We start from the raw sequence: 25,467 nt of genomic DNA, 5'->3' as shown, positions 1-25,467 counted from the left end.
CAATTTACTTTTTTTCAATTCAATTTTTGTTTTAATTTTCATTTTAGTCCGCACACTTTTGTTATTTACATTTTAATCCCTTTTTAAGTTTGTTAGAGTCCAAGTGCCACGTGTCCAAATGTTATTGGTCCTTAAGAGTTTGTTACAAGTCTAGTGCCACATGTCCCACTCCAATTGGTCCAAGGCTTACCACATCACCTATATAAGTCAAACTTGTGGTCAATTTCTCAACAACTAATCATTTTCACAAATCCACAAAAAATCACAAAATTCCTAATTATTTTCTCTCTCAATTTTCCCTCCCTTCTAACAAACTTTCTCTCTCCTCTAACTAACTTCATCTTCAACCTCTAACAACTTTTCACCACCACCTTCAACCACCACATCTCCACCATAACCACCATAAACCACCACCTCAAACCTCCATAACCACCTATAAACTCCACCATCACAAACCTTCACCAAAAATCTTCACAAAATCGATCCATTTCATCATTTTCAATCCGAATACCTCCAATCACTCCACGATCAATTCATCCACTCATCTCAGCCTTGAATTCATTCACGGATTCAATATCAAATCACTGAAATCGTTCGAAACTTGGTTCGCACATTCCTCGCCAATTCGAATGCGGTTGCAAGATTGAACGGACAAGTTCATCGACGGCGAGGCTGCACGAAACTGAATCAAACAACAACGAATCTACTACGGCCGTGAAGCTCCTGAATCCGCACCATCACCAAACCAGAAATTGATTCCAGAATCAATCTCAAAACTGTTTCGGAACGGATTCGCGGGAGAGAAAAAGGTTGGAACCAAGTTCAAAGGAACACGTCACAGAATCGATCGGAAGAAGAAGAAGCAAAGAGTGGATTGGAATCGTGCAAGAATAGTGAGTCAAAAAACGGTCAGCAATAACATCAAGTGAAGCCGAGAAGAAATAGAGAAGAGTCCAAGCTTTCGGCGTTCTTTTCATTGCTCCGTTTTAACTAGAGGTAGCGTATTCTTGTTCCCTTTTTCACTTCGATCTCGCATGAGTTCATTGCTGCATAGATCATAGGCTATTCGTGGAAAAGTTTGTTGATAAAATCTTGTAGATCTAGAATGAATGTTTGATTTTTGGTAAAAACTAAGGTCGGATTCTTCATCAGTGTGACAAAGGATTTCCAGGAAGTGTTTTTGTTCTGAAAACGGGAACGTTTCGTATCTCCGGTGCGGTAGCGCCGCCCTGTTGGGCCGGCAAACCACCACACCAGAGCGATGAGGCAAGAGGAGGAAGAAGGAGTTTATATTCATTCCCGTTTTCCAGAAAGAGAGATGAGAGCATGTGTTTTAGTGGTAGGAAGAAAAGCATCACGTGTGATTTCCCTTAAACAACAACAACTTGTCTTTTACCAACCCATGCCCATGGATCTGCCCATACCTGCACCATGCCCATGTCCATAACCCATGCCATACCCATGGATCCAACCTGCTTCAGCTCGGGCTTGGGCCTTAGTGGACTGTTTTCATTTTCTGCAACAACAACAACTTGTCTTTTACCAACCCATGCCCATGGATCTGCCCATACCTGCACCATGCCCATGTCCATAACCCATGCCATACCCATGGATCCAACCTGCTTCAGCTCGGGCTTGGGCCTTAGTGGACTGTTTTCATTTTCTGCATTTTGTTTTGCTATTTTAACGCCACGTCTTGCTACTTACACCACTGTCTTTCTAAAAATCCTTTAAAAAATTCCCAAAATTTTTGTTCAATGTTTTCTTGCTATTTTCATTAAATTTTGATATGTCTTACATGTTAATCTTGATGAAAATGCATGAGAATAATTCTTTGTTAATTCAATTCTTTTTTTACTTTCTTTGTTAAAAAACCTTGTTAAAAACTTGCAAAAATCTTGTGACTTCTTTTACACTTGTGTTAGGTGATTAAGACTTGTTTCTTGGGATCTTTTACATGTTGAAAATTGGTAGGAAAAATACATGTGCAATTGTGAGTGATTTGTGTTGTTTTTTATCATATTTTGTTAAGTCTTTTTGCACGTTTTAGCTCCAACATTTTGGCTCATAATAATTGGTACTTGATGGATGTTTTTAGAGTGTTATTTGTTGCATAATATGTAGTGTTTAGTGCTGTTTTGAAAGGGTGATAATTGGTTGCTTCGTTAGCAAGTTATTTGTCATTTTAATATGTGATTTGGTGCAAAAATAGGCCTAATTTCATATCATGATTCCTTGGCCTATAATTTTCTTGTAACTCTCATATTAGGGCTGACCCCAAAACTCTTTAAAAAATGTTATAATGTGAGGGTTATAAGTCTTTTGTTTGCTTGGGACTTTGGTATTTTGTTAGGTATACTTTGCCCTCTTTCCTTGCCATTTTATCATGTTACCATGCTTTATTTCCTTGTCAATTTTTCCTATCATACTATGCCTATTATCACTAACTCTTTTGTTTATCATTTCATAAGCATTCCCATCTCATCTCATATTCACCTTTATCTTCTTGCAATTTAATTTGTACCATGGCTTAGAATGTAACACTTAGGAGCTTTTGTAATATTTTACTTCATGCAACTTTTAATTTCTCGGCAAAGAGGCCATAGAATGTATCTAGGGTATGATGTAAAGAACAATGGACTCTAATGATGTACACCGACACAAGCACCGACACATGCACACACCGCACATTTAGATATAGCTAGAATATGCATGTTTAGATGTATGTTTAGGATTGTATGTTTAGATGAATGCCTAGGATTTATACTTAGAAAAACCAATTTTCCAAACAAATGTGACCAACTTCACTCAAACATTTTTCATAATAAACCTTGGGATCAAAATCCCATTGCATTTTTCCTTTTTCATTTTCTCAATCAAATTTTAATGAATTGTAATCATACTTGACTTTTTGCTAATGACTAATTCAACCTCACAATTTCCTAATCTCATGCCCTTGAGGCCTCTCAATCTCCATTCTTCAAAATCCAATTTTCAAACTTAAAATCAACCAACAAAAACAAAAACATTTTTTGAAAGAGAACTACGGTGGATTTGATCCCTTAAACGGGTACGTAGGCAAGGAATCAAAATTCCTTCAATTCAACTAAAATAAAAATCCAAAAACATTCTTCTCCCTCCAATTCTTCACTTAGAATATTCTTAGGTTTAATAAACATTTTCAAAATAGCATTTAAAAATAAAGCGCGCGCGTAGAAATTAAAGACGGTTCCTATAGGATACTATAGTCGTTATGGGTGCCTAACACCTTCCCGTAGCGAAAACAACTCCCGGACCTCGATTCTCAAGGGTTTTGCTTACTTTTTCCCTTCCCAAGAAAAAAATAAGATATCACCGGTTAGAAAGGTTCAAACGTAATCAATGTTTGACACCCGAAAACCAAGATAAAACAGCTGGCGACTTCACTGGGGAGATTCGAGAGTTACGCCTAGTCTTTATTTCCACGCTTGCGCTTGTATTTTTACTTGCTTCTTTTACTTGTTTTCTTATGTGAATAAATGTTTAAATTCTTGCAAACGTGTGGGGTGAGAATATCAAAAGTCCTACACCCGGGCTGAGTGAACTTAGGATTTAGGAGGGATATAATCGACAATTCATTCCGGGGGTTGCCTCGTGTTTTGGATTATGCGATCAATCCCACATAGCTGAGGCATTTTGGGGGTGATGTTGTCGGCGCGTGTTGTCGCGTTTAGGCACTTTACTTCTAATTGTTCTATGACGCTATGAACCGTAGATAACCGAACCCATCCATGGCCATTTTCTAGGACGTAGTGCGGAGGCTAAACCGAGTGTTGTCTCGAGTTTTAGTCGTCACGCGATACTACACTCAAGTTAGACCTTCCTACGCATAATCATGGAGCGAGTGTTGTCTCGTGACACCGTGATATACGTCGGAGAGGTTGCAACTTGGGAACCTTTTTAGAACCCGGTTACTATTATCCTAAAGCCCTAGTTTCACCGGACACCGTGTCCACCCATGACTCCTCGACTTTGAATTTCAACCCACCATGTTTTCTCCAAACTTGAACATAATCATGCATTCATGCATACATGCATAAACTTTTTTTTCCATGCATTTATCGGAGGACTTAGACAAGTCATCTTTTGAACATCACGGATGTGAACACCAAGTGATACCATCTCAACTAAACTTCTAGTTTTGCTCAAGATCTTCAAATAAAACTGTGTTTCTCCGTGATGTTCACAACCACTTTGACAAGTCTTCTGACAAAAAAAGAGTCTTTTTGCATTTGCATATCATGCATCATATGCATCATTCATCGGTCACAAATGGCTTCCCGTGCTCATTGTCTCCTGGTTTTTCCGCCGCAGTCTGAAAGGTGGCTCGTGCTCGTAAGGTTTACCAACCGGCTAGAATTCATCAAACAAGATTGTACAGGAGAAGAAACATGGCTAACCTTGAGGAAGAGAATGCCAGCCCCTCGGGCCAGCCCACTAAAGAGTCTAATCTGGACGAGGTTTAGAGGCTCATCAAGAAGAGCGATTATAAGATTGTTGACCAACTGCTGTAAACTCCGTCAAAGATATCCATCTTGTCCCTGCTCTTGAGCTCAGAAGCTCACAGGAAGGTGTTAATGAAAGTACTGGAACAGGCCTATGTTGATCATGAAGTCTCTGTGGATCAGTCCGATGGAATAGTGGGTAACATCACTGCTTGCAATAACTTTCATGGAATTTCTCTGAGGGGAAGTAGCTATTTGGTCAAGGCTTTTGACGGATCTCGCAAGGATGTTCTTGGGGAAGTAGACTTGCCAATTACCATTGGTCCGGAGACATTCCAGATCACTTTCCAGGTCATGGACATTAATGCTTCTTACAGTTGTCTCCTCGGAAGACCATGGATCCATGACGCTGGAGCGGTAACTTCCACTTTGCATCAGAAGCTCAAGTTCATGAGGAATGGTAAGATTGTCACTGTGCATGGTGAGGAAGCATATCTAGTTAGCCAGGTATCATCGTTCTCTTGTGTTGAAGCAGGGTCCGCTGAAGGGACGTCGTTTCAAGGCTTGACTGTTGAGGGTACAGAGCCCCGGAGGGCTGGTGCTACCATGGCTTCACTGGAAGACGCCCAGAAGGCTGTTCAAGCAGGGCAAGCTGCTGGCTGGGGCAAAGTGATTCAGATTCTGGAAAACAAGCGTAAAGAAGGCCTTGGATTCTCCCCGACATCTGCTGTTTCAAAGGGAACTTTCTACAGTGCTGGGTACATCAATGCTATTGTTGAAGATACTGCTGAGAGTAGTTATGTGCCTACATTTGTTGTACCAGGAGGCACTGTGAGAAATTGGGAGGCCATTGATGTTCCTTTAGTCATGCATGCTTCCATGTAATGTGTCTTGTTGCTCATGTTTTTTTTGTTTTCAAAATAACAATCCTTTCGCTCTGCCCAAGGCGAAAGTGATATCATTGTAAGGGCATGTTTGTTTCGGCATTGCCGTTATCAATAAAAATTGTCGTCTTTCTCACGACTCTTTGTTTTTTACCTTTTTAGTGCTTTTTTTTCTTGGAAATAATGGTAATGCCAGAAAAAACCAAAACATCTGTATTTTCTTATTAATTTCAAAAATCTGCATAAAAACATTTTTCTAAAATCATCCCAATCATATTATGCAGATTGAACCACAATAAACCCGTTGAACACAATGACCCTATGGTTCCTCCAAATTTTGAATTCCCTGTATATGAAGCTGAAGAGAAGGATGATGATTATGAAGAGATACCGTATGAGATCACTCGACTGCTTGAGCAAGAAAGAAGAGCCATTCAGCCTCACCAGGAAGAGATTGAGCTTATCAACCTGGGTACTGAAGAGAACAAGCGAGAGATCAAGATCGGTGCAGCACTTGAGCCAGAGGTGAAAAAGAAGATTACTCAGCTTCTCCATGATTACCCAGATGTCTTTGCATGGTCCTATGAAGATATGCCGGGTCTAGACCCCAAGATCGTGGAACATCGGATACCGACAAGACCTGAATGTCCTCCTGTCAAACAGAAATTGAGAAGGTCTCGTCCAGACATGGCTCTTAAGATCAAGGCTGAAGTACAGAAGCAAATTGATGCGGGCTTCCTCATGACAGCTGAATATCCTGAGTGGATTGCCAACATCGTACCAGTACCAAAGAAAGATGGGAAAGTTCGAATGTGTGTTGATTACAGAGATTTGAATAAAGCCAGTCCAAAAGACAACTTCCCATTGCCTCATATTGATGTGCTTGTTGACAGTACTACTCAATCCAAAGTGTTCTCTTTCATGGATGGTTTCTCTGGTTATAATCAGATACGAATGTCTCCGGAAGATAGAGAAAAGACGTCCTTCATCACTCCGTGGGGAACGTTCTGTTATAAAGTAATGCCGTTTGGCTTGATAAATGCCGGTGCTACCTATCAAAGGGGTATGACAACTCTGTTTCATGATATGATCCACAAAGAGATTGAAGTATATGTTGATGATATGATTGTGAAGTCAAGTGATGAAGAGCAGCATGTTGTGTATTTGAAAAAGATGTTTGAAAGATTGAGAAAGTATAAGATGCGGTTGAATCCTAACAAGTGCACATTCGGTGTACGATCTGGAAAGTTGCTAGGCTTCATTGTCAGCCAGAGAGGCATTGAAGTTGATCCTGACAAAGTTCGAGCCATCAGAGAGATGCCGGCCCCTCAAACTGAAAAGCAAGTCAGAGGTTTCCTCGGACGTCTGAATTATATTTCAAGATTCATATCTCACATGACTGCTACCTGTGGACCAATTTTCAAATTGCTCAGAAAAAATCAGCCTGTTGTATGGAATGATGAATGTCAGGAAGCTTTTGATAGCATTAAAGAATACTTGTTAGAACCACCTATCCTTGTCCCGCCAGTGGAAGGAAGGCCTTTGATTATGTATCTGTCAGTGTTGGATGATTCAGTGGGTTGTGTTCTCGGTCAACAAGATGAGACTGGTAAGAAAGAGCATGCCATCTACTATCTGAGCAAGAAGTTCACCGACTGTGAGACTCGGTATACAATGCTTGAGAAGACTTGTTGTGCTTTAGCTTGGGCTGCCAAACGCCTGCGTCATTATATGGTGAATCATACCACTTGGTTGATATCCCGAATGGATCCAATCAAGTACATCTTTGAGAAGCCTGCTGTTACTGGAAAGATCGCACGTTGGCAAATGTTATTGTCCGAATATGATATTGTGTACAAAGCTCAGAAAGCAATCAAAGGAAGTGTCCTTGCTGAGCACCTTGCTTGTCAACCTCTTGATGATTACCAGCCGATTAAGTTTGATTTCCCTGATGAAGAAGTTATGTATCTGAAAGCAAAAGACTGTGAAGAGCCACTGATCAATGAAGGGCCAGATCCCAATAGCAAATGGGGATTGGTGTTTGATGGTGCTGTTAATGTTTATGGTAAAGGAATTGGGGCCATCATTGTAACTCCGCAGGGGCACCACATTCCTTTCACCGCTCGAATAACCTTTGAATGCACAAACAACATAGCTGAGTATGAAGCATGCATCTTGGGTATTGAAGAAGCCCTTGATCTGAGAATTAAGCATCTTGACATCTATGGAGATTCTGCACTTATTATTAACCAGATAAAGGGTGAATGGGAGACTCATCATGAGAAGCTGATCCCATACCGTGACTATGCAAGACGTCTGTTGACATACTTTACAAAGGTTGAACTGCACCACATCCCTCGGGATGAAAACCAGATGGCTGATGCTCTCGCTACTTTGTCTTCCATGTTTCGTGTGAATCACTGGAATGATGTGCCTGTGATCAAGGTGCAGCGTCTTGATAGACCCGCTCATGTGTTTACTATTGAAAATATGCCAGATCAAGCTGATAGAGATGTGAATGATAAAAAGCCTTGGTATTACAACATCAAACAATTCTTGCAGAATCGTGAATATCCACCTGGTGCTTCCAACAGGGATAAAAAGACTTTGAGACGATGGGCTAGCAGATTCCTTCTGGACGGAGAAATCCTATACAAGAGGAACTATGACATGGTCTTGTTGAGATGTGTTGACAAACGAGAAGCTGAGAAGTTGATGCATGACGTACATGACGGTACTTTTGGGACCCATGCTTCGGGTCACACCATGTCAAGAAAGCTGTTAAGAGCCGGCTATTACTGGGTAACTGTGGAGCATGATTGCCACAAACATGCCAAGAGATGTCACAAATGTCAAGTTTATGCTGACAAGATTCATGTGCCTCCACATGCTCTCAATGTTATATCTTCCCCATGGCCCTTCTCTATGTGGGGCATTGACATGATCGGAAGAATTGAACCGAAGGCTTCCAATGGACATCGTTTCATTCTAGTGGCAATTGACTATTTCACCAAGTGGGTTGAAGCTGCTTCCTATGCAAATGTGACCAAGCAAGTGGTTGTCAAGTTTATCAAGAATAACATCATCTGTCGATATGGTGTTCCCAACAAGATCATCACTGACAATGGTTCCAATTTGAACAATAGCATGATGCAAGCTTTATGTGAAGAATTCAAAATTGAACATCACAACTCTTCTCCTTATAGACCTCAGATGAATGGTGCAGTCGAGGCCGCTAACAAGAACATCAAGAAAATTGTTCAGAAGATGGTCACTACTTACAAAGACTGGCATGAAATGTTACCTTTCGCCCTGCATGGTTACCGTACCACAGTGCGCAGTTCAACCGGGGCAACTCCTTTCTCTCTGGTATATGGCATGGAAGCAGTTCTCCCTCTGGAAGTGGAAATTCCATCTCTTCGAGTAATCATGGAAGCAAAGTTGACTGAGGCTGAATGGTGTCAAAGTCGGTATGATCAGTTGAATTTGATTGAAGAGAAACGTATGGATGCTATGACTCATGGACAGTTGTATCAAGTGCGAATGAAGAATGCTTTTGACAAGAAAGTCCGACCTCGAGAATTCAAGGAAGGCGAACTTGTATTGAAAAGAAGGATAAGTCAGCAACCCGACCCAAGGGGCAAGTGGACACCTAACTACGAAGGTCCTTATGTTGTCAAGAAGGCTTTCTCTGGTGGTGCTTTGATTCTTACACACATGGATGGTGTTGAACTCCCAAATCCTGTTAATGCCGATATAGTCAAGAAATACTTTGTCTAAAAAGAAAAGAACAACGTGGTAGGTCGAAAACCCGAAAGGGCGGCCTAGGCAAAAATGCGCTTCCCGGTGGATCGAAAACCCGAAAGGGCGATCCAGGCAAAAGTTAGGGACAAAAACAACAAATATATGAAAAAGCTCGCTGAGATTGTACGCAACTCGGGCAAGAATGAGCGCCTCGATGAGCCGAAAACCCGAAAGGGCGGTTCATGCAAAAATGAGGTTGACAATAAAAGACAAGTAACTATATCTGGCAAATCACCATCACCCCTTGGGGCATCTGCAACTGTCAACGATCATCTTCATCAGAAGCTTCTGTACTTGTGAATTCAAAATTTCTATGAAATGTAGCGGTCATCGTGTTCAATGTTTCACCAACCAATAAAATTACCATTTTCCAAGCTTTGTAAATCCGTGAAGTCATGCCTTTGGCTGACTTTCACTCTTCTACATCAATTTGAGCCTGTGCTATTGTTTGAAACTCTATTTTTCTTTCTACTTTCAATGCTATATACAAGACATTTTTCTTTCTATTTGATAATGTTAATGTCTGAAACAAACATCTTTGAAAATTTGAAAATCTTTTCCTGTCTATTTTGAAAGCAAACCTGAGCAATAGGGTACATTTCAATGAAACATGCATGAATAAATGAATGTCAATGTCTATTCCAATACATGTTACAAGCAGGTTACTCCCCAGGATGATCTGTGGTCAATGGCAAGAATGAAAAACAGAATGAAAATGAAAAATAAAAAATGAAAATAAAAAGCTCGCTAAGTTGAAAACCCGAAAGGGCGGCTTAGGCAAAAATGAGCACCCCGCTGATTGACAACCTATGAAGGCAATTCAGGCAAAAATGGGGCAGTGAAAAGAATCTTATTCCCCGGTGAATCGAAAACCCGAAAGGGCGATTCAGGCAAAAATAGGGTTTGGAAATGAAAGCATGAACATGAAATAAAAGCATTGACCACAGATGCGAACATCCAATGTTTACCCAGCACTGACACGCCTAGCAACGGTGACCTGTATCCAAGAACCTTCCAAGGGTCCTCCTCTACAAGTTTTACTGCCCTCAGCCATGGTTTTGATACGTATCTCAAACGACGGTCTCTCCAAAGAGGTTTTCCCCTGTGAATATGTCGCAGCACGAGCCACTACGTGCCCAATCTTCCAATGTCTCGTCTGCCTTTGTGAAATTTCTCTGCCAAATTGCCAACCAATCATGCATTTCAAGCATTCATACATGCATAATCATGCATTTTATGTGCTCATACATCCAATAATCTTGCTATACCATGCATACATGTTGCATATCCAACTGTCAAATGCCAATGTCAATGTCAATATCAATGATAATGTCAAATGTCAATGTTAATGTCAAATGCCAATGTCAATGATAATGTCAAATGCCAATGTCAATGTCAATGTCAATGTCAATGTCAATGTTAATGTCAAATGCCGATGTCAATGTCAATGTTAATGTCAAATGCCAATGTCAATGTCAATGTCAATGCCAATCCAATGTCAATGTCAATGTCAATGTCAACATCAAATGTCAAATGCCAATGTCAATGTCAATGTCAATGTTAATGTCAAATGCCAATGTCAATGTCAATGTCAATGTTAATGTCAAATGCCAATGTCAATGTCAATGTCAATGCCAATCCAATGTCAATGTCAATGTCAATGTCAATTTCAATATCCAATGTCAATGTCAATGTCAATGTCAATTTCAATTTCCAAGCCAATGTCAATATCAATGTCAAATTCAACTTTCAATTCAATTCAAATCAATGTCAATTTACTTTTGGGCCAACAAAAATGGTCATGTCTATTTTCAAATCAAGTCAATGACAATTTACCCTCAATTGGTATCTTGTTAAACCAGACTTTCAATTTGTATCTTGTTACTGGTCAAGTGCAAGGTTCAATCCAAAAAGAACCACTTGTACCTGCTTATACGTCTATGTTTCCGGTCAAACGGCAAGTTCGATCCAAAGAACAGTTTGCACCAACTTACATGTTGTGATATCGGTCAAGTGGCAAGTTCGATCCAAAGAACAGCTTGTACCCGTTTCTTGTTTGTATTTCCTCGGTCAAGTGGCAAGTTCGATCCAAAGAACAGCTTGTACCCGTGTCTTGTTTGCATTTCCTCGGTCAAGTGGCAAGTTCGATCCAAAGAACAGCTTGTACCCGTTTCTTGTTTGTATTTCCTCGGTCAAGTGGCAAGTTCGATCCAAAGAACAGCTTGTACCTGTTTCTTGTTTGTATCTCCTCGGTCAAGTGGCAAGTTCGATCCAAAGAACAGCTTGTACCCGTCTCTTGTTTGTATCTCTCGGTCAAGTGGCAAGTTCGATCCAAAGAACAGCTTGTACCTGTCTATTTGTTGCCCGTTCTTTCTACCTTGATGTCTATAAATCCCTTGGTGGTGTGACACAGCCCGTAGATTCCGGTTCGATTGTCCTGCATTCATAAATGAAATGTTGCATGGCATTCATGTGTTTTTTTTGAAAATCTGAAAGTGTATTTTTATGTCCAAAAGCAGTGCAAATGTTAATATTTAAGTATCTTCGTCCCGTCAACTCAAAGACTTCGTCTCTTGACTCTCCGGACAAAGAAACTTAAATAGGGGCAGCTGTTATACCCTAATTTTGGACCTAAAAATACCAACTCAATTCTTCTTTTCTTGCATTTCAAGTCATTTGATATGTCTCTGATCAATTGCATCCTTCTCTGCATTTTATTTCAATATTATTTGCAAAATTCATGTAAAAGGGTATTTTAGTCATTTCCTGCATTTAACTCATTTTTATCCTTGAAAATTGTTTGAGTCTTTTAATTTGGTTTGTATAAGTCCTTGTTTCAACCTCATGTCAAAATTCATTTCAGAAAATATCAGTTGAGTCATCTTTAGTCAGTATAGCCCCTAGGGGCATTTTAGTCATTTCCTGTGTTAAAATGTCTCTCAGTCTTTAAAAATTTGTTTGAGTCCTTCCAAATAGTGTGAATGAGTCTCTGTTTCATTCTATGTCAAAATCCATTTCAAAATTTGCATTTGGAGTCATTTTGAGTCAGTTTTGCCCCTAGGGGCATTTTAGTCTTTTCATGTGTTAAAACCCTGTTTAAAATTCTAAAAATTGTCTCTGAGTCTTTTATTTTGCTTGTATGAATTCCTGCTTTAATTCCCTGTTAAAAATCATTTTTAAATTGCATTTGAGTCGTTTTTAGTCGTTTTAGTCCCTAGGGGCGTTTTGGTCATTTCACATAATATTTCTGATTCGTTTTAATCTGCTTTGTTGTTTTTAATCGTCTCATTTTACGTTAATTTTCAATTTACTTTTTTTCAATTCAATTTTTGTTTTAATTTTCATTTTAGTCCGCACACTTTTGTTATTTACATTTTAATCCCTTTTTAAGTTTGTTAGAGTCCAAGTGCCACATGTCCAAATGTTATTGGTCCTTAAGAGTTTGTTACAAGTCTAGTGCCACATATCCCACTCCAATTGGTCCAAGGCTTACCACATCACCTATATAAGTCAAACTTGTGGTCAATTTCTCAACAACTAATCATTTTCACAAATCCACAAAAAATCACAAAATTCCTAATTATTTTCTCTCTCAATTTTCCCTCCCTTCTAACAAACTTTCTCTCTCCTCTAACTAACTTCATCTTCAACCTCTAACAACTTTTCACCACCACCTTCAACCACCACATCTCCACCATAACCACCATAAACCACCACCTCAAACCTCCATAACCACCTATAAACTCCACCATCACAAACCTTCACCAAAAATCTTCACAAAATCGATCCATTTCATCATTTTCAATCCGAATACCTCCAATCACTCCACGATCAATTCATCCACTCATCTCAGCCTTGAATTCATTCACGGATTCAATATCAAATCACTGAAATCGTTCGAAACTTGGTTCGCACATTCCTCGCCAATTCGAATGCGGTTGCAAGATTGAACGGACAAGTTCATCGACGGCGAGGCTGCACGAAACTGAATCAAACAACAACGAATCTACTACGGCCGTGAAGCTCCTGAATCCGCACCATCACCAAACCAGAAATTGATTCCAGAATCAATCTCAAAACTGTTTCGGAACGGATTCGCGGGAGAGAAAAAGGTTGGAACCAAGTTCAAAGGAACACGTCACAGAATCGATCGGAAGAAGAAGAAGCAAAGAGTGGATTGGAATCGTGCAAGAATAGTGAGTCAAAAAACGGTCAGCAATAACATCAAGTGAAGCCGAGAAGAAATAGAGAAGAGTCCAAGCTTTCGGCGTTCTTTTCATTGCTCCGTTTTAACTAGAGGTAGCGTATTCTTGTTCCCTTTTTCACTTCGATCTCGCATGAGTTCATTGCTGCATAGATCATAGGCTATTCGTGGAAAAGTTTGTTGATAAAATCTTGTAGATCTAGAATGAATGTTTGATTTTTGGTAAAAACTAAGGTCGGATTCTTCATCAGTGTGACAAAGGATTTCCAGGAAGTGTTTTTGTTCTGAAAACGGGAACGTTTCGTATCTCCGGTGCGGTAGCGCCGCCCTGTTGGGCCGGCAAACCACCACACCAGAGCGATGAGGCAAGAGGAGGAAGAAGGAGTTTATATTCATTCCCGTTTTCCAGAAAGAGAGATGAGAGCATGTGTTTTAGTGGTAGGAAGAAAAGCATCACGTGTGATTTCCCTTAAACAACAACAACTTGTCTTTTACCAACCCATGCCCATGGATCTGCCCATACCTGCACCATGCCCATGTCCATAACCCATGCCATACCCATGGATCCAACCTGCTTCAGCTCGGGCTTGGGCCTTAGTGGACTGTTTTCATTTTCTGCATTTTGTTTTGCTATTTTAACACCACGTCTTGCTACTTACACCACTGTCTTTCTAAAAATCCTTTAAAAAATTCCCAAAATTTTTGTTCAATGTTTTCTTGCTATTTTCATTAAATTTTGATATGTCTTACATGTTAATCTTGATGAAAATGCATGAGAATAATTCTTTGTTAATTCAATTCTTTTTTTACTTTCTTTGTTAAAAAACCTTGTTAAAAACTTGCAAAAATCTTGTGACTTCTTTTACACTTGTGTTAGGTGATTAAGACTTGTTTCTTGGGATCTTTTACATGTTGAAAATTGGTAGGAAAAATACATGTGCAATTGTGAGTGATTTGTGTTGTTTTTTATCATATTTTGTTAAGTCTTTTTGCACGTTTTAGCTCCAACATTTTGGCTCATAATAATTGGTACTTGATGGATGTTTTTAGAGTGTTATTTGTTGCATAATATGTAGTGTTTAGTGCTGTTTTGAAAGGGTGATAATTGGTTGCTTCGTTAGCAAGTTATTTGTCATTTTAATATGTGATTTGGTGCAAAAATAGGCCTAATTTCATATCATGATTCCTTGGCCTATAATTTTCTTGTAACTCTCATATTAGGGCTGACCCCAAAACTCTTTAAAAAATGTTATAATGTGAGGGTTATAAGTCTTTTGTTTGCTTGGGACTTTGGTATTTTGTTAGGTATACTTTGCCCTCTTTCCTTGCCATTTTATCATGTTACCATGCTTTATTTCCTTGTCAATTTTTCCTATCATACTATGCCTATTATCACTAACTCTTTTGTTTATCATTTCATAAGCATTCCCATCTCATCTCATATTCACCTTTATCTTCTTGCAATTTAATTTGTACCATGGCTTAGAATGTAACAATTAGGAGCTTTTGTAATATTTTACTTCATGCAACTTTTAATTTCTCGGCAAAGAGGCCATAGAATGTATCTAGGGTATGATGTAAAGAACAATGGACTCTAATGATGTACACCGACACAAGCACCGACACATGCACACACCGCACATTTAGATATAGCTAGAATATGCATGTTTAGATGTATGTTTAGGATTGTATGTTTAGATGAATGCCTAGGATTTATACTTAGAAAAACCAATTTTCCAAACAAATGTGACCAACTTCACTCAAACATTTTTCATAATAAACCTTGGGATCAAAATCCCATTGCATTTTTCCTTTTTCATTTTCTCAATCAAATTTTAATGAATTGTAATCATACTTGACTTTTTGCAAATGACTAATTCAACCTCACAATTTCCTAATCTCATGCCCTTGAGGCCTCTCAATCTCCATTCTTCAAAATCCAATTTTCAAACTTAAAATCAACCAACAAAAACAAAAACATTTTTTGAAAGAGAACTACGGTGGATTTGATCCCTTAAACGGGTACGTAGGCAAGGAATCAAAATTCCTTCAATTCAACTAAAATAAAAATCCAAAAACATTCTTCTCCCTCCAATTCTTCACTTAGAATATTCTTAGGTTTAATAAACATTTTCAAAATAGCATTTAAAAATAAAGCGCGCGCGTAGAAATTAAAGACGGTTCCTATAGGATACTATAGTCGTTATGGGTGCCTAACACCTTCCCGTAGCGAAAACAACTCCCGGACCTCGATTCTCAAGGGTTTTGCTTACTTTTTCCCTTCCCAAGAAAAAAATAAGATATCACCGGTTAGAAAGGTTCAAACGTAATCAATGTTTGACACCCGAAAACCAAGATAAAACAGCGTCTGTGTTTAATCTCTCATGAATCTTATTTTTTTGAAAGGCTCTCTCATGAATATTTTATTTGCTATCTCTCATTAATCTTCATATAGAATTAGGATCTTATACAACTCAATTGATCGATGAACATAGACAATCAATTAATATAGTGGTACAAGGCCACATAAATTCCAACTTGATTGAGTAATTTCATCACATTGATTAAATGTTCACCATTACAATTTTATTATGATTACGACATAAAAATAAAATCTCAACAAGTCTAGGAAGCGGTATTGCATGTATTTCATTTTAGATATTTTTTAATTTGACAAATGGGAGCCATTAGATTAAGTTGATTTAGTGGTTGAGATTAAAAATGAATATAGATATTTTAGATATTTATGGTTGGGAGCCATTAGATATTTTAGATATTTCATCATGACCTCAAATGAAGATCAAAAGTGAATTTAACCTCAAAAAGAAATAGAAGGTTTACTTTGTGGAGTATAGTAACGCCCTTTGAATGCAAGTGGGATGACATTAGTGGTACTTCAATTATTTTCCATCCCCTCCATAACCCACCGGTTTCACTTTTTCCCTAAAACCAAAACATTGCTTCCTCTCACTCTAGGTTCTTGAACTAACGTCATTAAATTCCCCTTAGCTTTTTCCTATATTAGATTCTTTGTCGTTTCCATCCACGTGGGACCACTCTTCCACTTTGGGCCCACATGGGCCCCACCTTTATAATTTTCCACTAACAAAAAAACCTTAAACCCCCCAATCATACACCTCAAAATAAATATCTAAAATTATTTTCAACGGTGCTGATTCAAGTAGTTTTAGCCAATGGATTCCTTCTAACATGCCGTTGTTTACACATCATTTTCCTTCTTTTTCATAATTTTTAATACTCCATCCGTTTTAAAATGAGTGTCGTTTTAACCAATTGCACACAGATTAAGGAATGAAATAAAGTAGTTAAATGTCATTGCAATTTCACCAAATTATCCTAATCAACTATTTGTTTGTTTTTCATTAAAGAAAAAACAATACTTTGGAAGTAGTGTAACATAGTATTAATTGAAGGGTACAATTAAAAATAAAAAGTTATTATTGCATTGAAAACCGAAAGTGAGATTCATTTTAAAACAATTTTTTTTGGCTAAAGAGACACTCATTTTGAAACGGAGGGAGTACCAAATAGTATACCAAACCGTTTGTTTCCAAAACCCATCTCTTTATAAATTAACCAATATATCTAACCATTTTCTCTTACTCCCTTCACTCTCTCAACAAATTTCATTTCCTCAACCAAAACCAAAACCCCTTCAATTTTAATAAACTCATGGACTCATCAATAAAACCTTGTTACTTAGAACAAGACCACGGTTTAGCTTCCTTGAAAGACATGGATGTTGCAAGTTATCGTGGCAATAGTTTTGTTACAAAATCTATGATAACCATGGGTTATGTCAATAATACTAGTTTCAAGAACCTTTATGTTTCTTCACCTAGATCTGGAAGATTCTATGATGCTAGATTTGAAGATCATCAACCCCACTTCCTTGAAGCTTGTTCTCTTTGTAACAAACCACTTGGTGGCAATAAAGATATCTTCATGTATAGGTAAGCCCATGTTTTTTTAATTGAAATATTTGTTCCTTAAAAAACCCTTATTATGAAAATTTTCATGATCGATGTTTTTTTTTAAGGTTATGAATTTGATGATTGATTTTAATTTGTGCAGGGGTGACACACCTTTTTGTAGTGAAGAGTGTAGGCAAGAACAAATAGAGATAGATGAATTGAAGGAGAAGAATATGAATCTTTCTTCATCTATGAAAGCTTTGAGGAATAAGGAACATAGAAAATCTAATTCTTCAAACAAGGTTCAAGGACAAGATTATTCCTTTCGTAAAGGGACAGCTATTGCAGCATAGTTTTGCTTGAGCGGAAAAGGAAGAAAAAAAATTAAAATAAAACCGTGACAGAAAAAAAAGGGAAAAGAGAGAGAAGCAAAGTAACAAAGAAAAGTTTTTTAACTTTTTCTTTGCACGAACAAGAGTCAATAGAGAAGGGATTTGTGCAGAGAATGTAACTGTAAATGGTTTACTTTTGGAAAAGTGTGTTTCCTTGTTTTGGAAGATCCCTTCAATGAAATGACACAGTTTTTGGGTTTGGGTTTGGGTTTCTGTTTTTTTTTTGAGATCAAGGTTTTGGTTTTCCTCCTCCTTTTGTAATCTATATGGTGTGGTTATGTTGTGCTCATATATGGTTTCAGTTTTTCAAAGATGGAACTGAATATACAATGGTAGATGCATTTTAATTTTCCTCAATCTATCTATAGAAATGGATTCCGTGCAATCTAACAGTGTGACCTTACAAATATTTAAGCCATTTGATTTCATTTAATTAGTGAGTTGTATAAAGAGAAAATATACGAAGATAATGTGATTGTTTTATTTTGTCACCATAGTTTCACATTTTGTGCCAAAAACGGATTGAACTATTTCATTGACCTATAATAAAAGAGACAACTAGGCATTCTTGTGTTTCATTAAATCTTTTGATTCATTTTGTTTTTTTACATCAAAAGCTTAGATGAAATCGCGTACAAAAGATACTTATCCAGAAAGCATGATTATAAGTAGTACTCGACACACCACGCAACAAACAACAGAAAGAAACCTTACTCAAGACGAGAGACAACCCAAAGAAACCCAAATTCTATGTTGCTTGTTTCCGCATCTTTTCTTTGATTTATATTTACTAGGTTCTTATCATTGTTGAATGAATTGCTACTGTAGGTGATGTAGAGGTGTGGATTCTGATGTGCAGGGAAAGGGAAGGTTAAGAAGGAGATGAGAAGATTATATGTATGCGGTCCACTATAAGATTGGTTAAATCTTTTTAATCCAACGTATGATAAAATTTATGTATTGTGCAAGACTTAACTCAGTTGTGCACACTACAATTCGACTTAAGAGCATCAACGCATACACATGTAAAGAACAAACTAGATCGTCTACCCGTGCTGCCGCACGGGTCATATATAGTTAAAAACATAATAGTGATCTATATAATATACGTAAATTATTTGATAAAGCACTATGAATGAGTTAAATTTAATCTCTTATAAACGGCGAATGGCTATGAATACGTTAACAATGCGCTAAGCAACAGTAAACATTTGCAATCACTATTGGAACATATAATAATGCATCAACAATGTCATAAAACATATAATCAAAAGACATATAAGTCATAAAAACAGTCACAATTGAAGATGGGCTCAACAATATTTCTTAGTCATCAGCGGTCTCAATTGGAGCATACTTCAATGATGCACCAACAATTTAATAAAGCAGCTTCTCAAAAGATCCATTGACGGATAGGACCATCAATTTAATATATTCGTTCACCAGTGCGGTAATGTAGCAGACAAAATACAAATTTTATAGTATAGGCCAACCTGTAGTTTTAATGTCAGAATTTTAAATACAACTATAAAAGGAAATTGTATAATTGAGTCGAAATATTTTTCGTGACTTTGATCAGCAATCTATAATTTTTTAACAAAATGGATTTTGCCAAAAACATTGCACACATCTCTTTTTCTCTTGAATCAATTACATTGAAAATTCATATATTATAGATCACTGAAACAAAGATACAAAAATTATGTAGAAAGAAAATTGTATAATTGATTCAAAATATTTTTAGTTACATTGATCAGCAATCTATAATTTTAACAAAAAAGATTTCCCAAAAACACTAAACACAAGTTTTTAATGTAACTTTTAATGTCAATAATTTTTCACAAATTCATAATTGTAATTTTATTCTAATTATAAACATATCCGTAGTTTTATTTTACAGAGATCCATAGTTTTTTTTTTAGTAAAGAGATCCATATTTGTTAGCCTCTCAAATTACTCATCCATTAAGTACTCGATACCTACAATTGTTGGCCTCAGTTTTTTTTTTTTTTGGAAAAAGCCAAAATGATAGAGAATTAAAAGGCACCAGAGGAACTAAATTAATATTACAAAAGTGCACAAAACTAATAGAATGGTAACATAACCAAATTATACCTTTACAATGCAGAAAACAAAAAAAAGAGAATTATAACTCCAAAACCACTCAAACTTCAACAAAGGTAACCGCTGCCAGAATGAAGCATGAGTTGCACATTTATAAGGCACCTCTCACAAAATATAGCAAGCCCAAATGAGTGTTGTGAGCAGAAAAACATCTTGAAATGGACATATCAACATTTATAAGGCACCTCTGCTGATAGTGATACAGCAGCTCCCCACTCAAGTTAAAGCTGCCAACATCGTAAAACGATATGGATATATCAACACCGTTAAAATTGTAACACACTACTCAAACTGAGCAATTCCAACTTGATGACAGACTAAATAAAAAGCAAAAGGACCACACCCAATCATATGTGATGCATCCAACAGAAATCGAACCATGGTATGCAGATCAAGAAATCAGCCAAAAAATATATAATCCGGTCCTAAATTAACTAATAAGACCATACTAATTCTTTCAATGCTAAACATATAACTAATTGCTCTATCCCCATTCAAAAGACTACAAAATATAGAATACCATTTAATCAACCAATAGTTCAGCCACGAAAATATAGAATTATGTAAGTGTTAGAGAGATTTAGGTCATAGCATACAAAAGCAAAACTAATCACACCATTGTCATTTATTCAAATGAAAATTAAAAGACAATAGTTGGAATACCATAAGATTACCCAATAGTTCGGCCACCAGTTGTCTTATCCAATCCTCAAATTACCTCACAATAATTTTTTTCAAATAATTTTTTTGTATAAGCTGTCAATATATCAGCAGTCATGTGCCTTAAATACCCACAATCCTAATGTAGTCCGTACACATTCCCATCACAAAACTAAATTTTCTTAAAAGAAATAAGTTAGAACTCACATGTCACAAACTTTCAGCCATAATAGTATGCATAGTTATCATGTCATTATAATTTAAGAAGTTATTAAACTATAGTTGCCTTTGGTCATTATTCAGTAGGAATAGAAGTAGCATTTTATCACATGTAAAGCTAAGAATCAAAAAAACGATATATCATACGCAGCCACCCTATATGCAGCGATGCTCAATGCTAAATGCATGAATGCATCCAAAAACAAAAACAGGAAAATGAACCAACTTACCCAGCCTAACCATAATTAAATGGACAAATAAAACCTTCTGATAAGGAACCTAGAATACCAAGGAACCCAGCAAAGAAACAACATCATTGTCTTGATGTGTAGATTTGAAGAGTGAAGATGCATATCTCCATGAAAATCAAGCTTAAACAATATAAACAAAATCATCTCTTCACATTTCTCTTTTTCTTCTAAAACAAAATCACTAACACGAAACATACTAACAACAAAATGAGAAGAAGCTCGCAAATGTTTTAGTTCTAACAAATTACAGGGAGGTTCAAGTATTCGTATATAAAGAATAAGGTCCCTTAGTAAAATAAATTTGTTATGACTTATAGCAAGAATTCAAAATTCTATGGAAATTTATCCATGATGTTAAAAATAATATCTAGAAGAGAAAGGTATGAGGAAAAAAGACAATTTAACCTTCAAATCATGATTTTTCTAAAATGGTACATTTTATGCACTTCACTTAACATAATAAAAAATCACATGGTTTTAAAACTCTTACTCCACTTTAAAATTGAATTTTCTATTCTCATTTAATCATAATAACAAAATTACCAGTTTGAAGGCATAAAAAGTTGGGGATTTCTTTTAAATGAATGAGTATCAGAAACTATGTTGGAGAGAATGTTCGAGAAGGAGAGATATGTGGATTACCAAAGCAAAAGGAAGAAAGTCTTTGCCTATGTTGGAGAGAATGTTAGAGAAGGAGAGATATGTAAATTACCATAGCAAAGGAAGAAAGTCTTTGGATGTGTTCATGCCTGCTACTTGTTGTTTGTTACCTCCGCGATTCTTCCATTTCCAACTCGAGCCAGAATTGTTCTTCTGAGAATTGGAATCGGAATATGAATTCCTTCAAGTGTTTCTGTTCAAACACACGTAGCTTTATTCATAGTTTCAAAATCACTTAACAATTTCTCTTGATTAGATGGAACCCACCATTCTGCACCTCAACTCGACAAAGAAAATCAAAATTAAAAACAGGATGTGCAGATACCTGTAGATCTACTGCTTGGAACAACAGCTCTAGATGTGCCCTCATGATGCTTCTCTACCTCCTGCAGTTGGTATATCCATTTAACAAAACAAAATTCAAAGGGTTACTTAGTACACCAGTCTTTTGAATGACATAAAGTCAAGGTAGATTTGTATAATTGGCAGAACCAATAAACAAAACCAAATGCAAGAATTCTACTAAAGCTTGTGCCATAGATAAGGACATTCTTGATTTTAGCTATAGCTAAAATTTTAGATACTGGAGTATGGCTTTCCATTTTCTCCCTGACCAAGCAATTATAGAGATTTTTTTTTTGCAGAGACACTAAATTAATCTTTTATTTGTGTTGGCAGTAGTCACATTAGCCACAATAATTCAAATTTATATTTTAATGTCAATTTTCGTCTTCTTTTGCAATATTCAGGCTGGCTAGAAATTTAAATCGCTATAAAAAGACCGTTATTTAAACTTAGTTTGGGTGTAGTGGATGCATGTAAAGATATTGCAAGGATTTTCTAAAACAATGGCATAGCTTTCAATAGAGAATATCAATATCACACTATAAAATTACATAAATTGAAAACATACGTGAATAAGCTAAAGATTGAAGAATAAAAAAACAAAATATTTGATTTAAAAATGAGCAAATGATTTAATCTATATGCAAGAAACTATCACAGATCAAATTAAGTAAAAGTAAGAAACAATAAAAAAAGTGAAATTTGAGAAGTAAACCAACTCAGATAAACAACGACAACAAAAAAACTAAACCAAAACCTAAAAATAATGCAAGAAGTATACCATTGTGAAACATACTATCACTGCGAGCTGCTACAGGTAATCACCACTGCAAAATTGTCACCGTGAGCTGCCGCAACATTGAGCGAAAGCAGTAATCACCAGCACGTAAGCTATCATAGCGAGCTTTCTGCCAACAAATTGGAAAGGAAACGAAGATAGATGGAAGGCGGGTTAAAGAAACGAAGAAAATGCACAATTTTTCAATTAAAAACTTAAAACCCATTACCATAAAGATACTCTTAGCATCGAAGAACTCTAACTTAGAAATTCAACCCAAAATAGTTTTGTAATTGTACGCTCACTCATTTTGCACGCTCACTTCCTCCGCCTCAAATTCTGAAAATAAAATACCCAACAAAAAAGACACAGCATAATGAGACGAAAGCTATAAAAAACTAAATCAAAATAACAAAAAAAACGAGGAAAATGTAAAATAGCTCAGAGAGAAATAAACCTATCAAATTTTCACCTTCTCATCCTCTTCAACATTTGAACTAAACTATCTAGTTATATAAATCTTTTGATCTGAATAATTTCAGCTTGTATTATATAATCACTAATATACTCTAATTAACATTACAAATAGTAATCTAGCCTATCTAATTTGATAGACCCCCCATATCTCAAAATACTACACCAAATCCATCTGTCTATATTTGCGATATTCGAGAGATCTATAGACAATCAAATTTTTCTAGAGACAAAAATCATTCAGCTATCTTTTCTTCTGAGTCATGATTGAACCGATACAACAAAGCAATACAAACTAAAAACAATACTATCATCAACTACCAAAAATGAAGAATCAACCCCATATCATACCGAAAACATACAAATCAAGATCACTGGGTATACAAAATAAGCTCAAAATCAAATTTTTCCTAAACTATCAACCAATCACGATTATCTCCTCAAAAATCCTATAAACAAAATTAAAAAAAAAAAAGAAAGAAATTTGAGCTATACCGTGTAGTGTGCACTCGCGGAGATAATGCAAATCAATGAAAGGAATGAGCAAACAAATTGAGATGCTGAGATTGATCGAAGAAGCAGATGAGAGCGGTGGAGAGACAGAGATGATTCAAAATACATAGAGTGATCGAAGAAGCAGATGAAGGTGCTACGGCGGCGGTGATTGTAACGTGATCGCCGCAGTTGACGGCGTGGAAGTTGAGACGACAGAGGGAGGCAATAAACAACATGTGAGGCAGAAGATGGGAGAGGCAGCGTTACCGACGGGAAAGTGTAGAGGCGGTGTGTTGAGGTTGAGGCCAATGACCATGTGAGGGCAGGCGGTGGTGGACAGAGAGAAGCTTGAGGAAGAGAGAAAGCAGCGCTTGAATGACAGAGAGAAAGCCTTGGAAATTACACGCTAGAAGGGAAGAGAAAAGAGACTCATCTTCCCTATGCACGTGAATCAAATTTCAAGGAGTGAGATTTGATCAATGGCTGATATGATAATCTCCCCTAATTACAATGATCTAACGGTCTGGATAGATTGGAGCCAAAAAAGTAGGGTTAGGGGTTGGGAATTAGGGTAAGCATGTTTGCTAGGATTAGATATAAAGGATTTTACAAATTGACAAGATAAAAGAATAATGTTACGTTAAACTAGAATCTCTGATTATTTTACAAGATTCAGTCCAAAATGACCAATGTGTGATGCTTTATGCAAAATTGAATTCATTTCATATTTTTGCCTTTGGTTTTGAAATCAAATTTGGTTCCTTTTTATTGTTTTAGTAGTACTATGTTTCACGTCTCAAATTGACCTCAACTCCATGAGTGCTAAGTTTAGACCTGTTGATAAAAGTAGCAAAATCAGAACTTGAGTTTTTTATCTTTCATGTCATAAGTCATAACTTCTTAGTATGCCATGAAAAAAAATATTGCACCAGAAATCTTGTGACAAACCTAAAATTATATTTTGTCATCTTCATATCTATATAGTATGATTCTAGCCATTATCCTACCATGTATAGTTTTTTTTTGCTAATCCTACCTTTTATAGTTGCATTGCCACTTCTATTGAATATTGAGTGTAACAATATCGTTTCAGTCCAAAAAGCATCTTTATTCTAATTGTCACCCTCCGTGTGCTATTAAGTTCATGACTAGTTAACTTCTAATGAACATTTTACCTTAAAGTAGAAGAAGGAAAAAGATTTCAAAGAATATGGAATGAAAAATGGAAAAGAGACATAAAATTGAATTGACCATGAAACGTTACATCTTTTATGAGATTCAACGGACAAAAGCTCTTAATCAATAAAGACTGTGGAGCTTCTCCCACATGGCAAGTTTGATGTTACAAAAACAACGGAAAGATAAGAATCCCTTGCTTCAAAAAAAAAAAAAGTATTCTTGTAGACCAAAAATTGAAATGGAAATAAGTTTTTCTTTTAGGCTTAATTGCAATTTTAGTCATCCTTTTAATCAATTTATGGACTTTGGTCCCCTTTTAATCAATTCATGAAAATATTCTAGATTGTTTTGAGACGATAATATAGGGTAATTGCGCTTCGCGGATTTTGTCGAGGGAGCAAGCTATAAAAATAGGTGGTTCCATTGGTTCAAAATACATTTATGCAACGCCCTAAAGAGGTCATAAGATACAATAGTTTACATTGCCTGAGTGTTGAGTTTATAACAACGCAAGGGCTTGGGATTGATATTTCTATCTTGTGATGGAAACCAAAATTATAAGGTACTTTTATAATATTG

At 36.7% G+C, this 25,467-nt stretch overlaps 1 protein-coding gene and 1 long non-coding RNA gene across 2 annotated transcripts; one reads left to right on the top strand and one right to left on the bottom strand.

Moving 5' to 3' along the window:
- Nucleotides 1-16,998: 16,998 nt before the first annotated feature.
- Nucleotides 16,999-18,060, top strand: LOC146901337 (FCS-Like Zinc finger 3-like). The gene is made up of 2 exons (XM_085738970.1): nt 16,999-17,350; nt 17,472-18,060. The coding sequence occupies exons 1-2, from the start codon at nt 17,070-17,072 to the stop codon at nt 17,662-17,664; spliced, it is 474 nt and encodes a 157-aa protein (XP_085595096.1). The 5' UTR covers nt 16,999-17,069; the 3' UTR covers nt 17,665-18,060.
- A 1,703-nt stretch (nt 18,061-19,763) lies between these two features.
- On the bottom strand, nt 19,764-24,168 carry LOC146901336 (uncharacterized). The gene is made up of 6 exons (XR_015022729.1): nt 23,710-24,168; nt 22,970-23,079; nt 22,744-22,870; nt 21,943-22,003; nt 21,670-21,810; nt 19,764-20,054 (listed from the first exon to the last, which is right to left on the bottom strand). It is a non-coding gene; the product is annotated as an uncharacterized LOC146901336 (long non-coding RNA).
- Nucleotides 24,169-25,467: the final 1,299 nt, after the last annotated feature.

Source organism: Medicago sativa, chromosome 8 (genome assembly GCF_051527215.1).
Source record: "Medicago sativa cultivar Bolivia chromosome 8, Bolivia_mono, whole genome shotgun sequence".
NCBI lineage: Eukaryota > Viridiplantae > Streptophyta > Magnoliopsida > Fabales > Fabaceae > Medicago > Medicago sativa.
Note: the sequence above shows the minus strand (reverse complement) of the source record. Positions and strands in the feature narration are given on the sequence as shown.

Coding starts and splice junctions, on each gene's coding strand:
- LOC146901337 (XM_085738970.1), top strand. CDS start 17,070: ATGGACTCATCAATAAAACCTTGTTACTTAGAACAAGACCACGGTTTA. Junction 17,351..17,471: donor AAAGATATCTTCATGTATAG/GTAAGCCCATGT, acceptor TAATTTGTGCAG/GGGTGACACACCTTTTTGTA.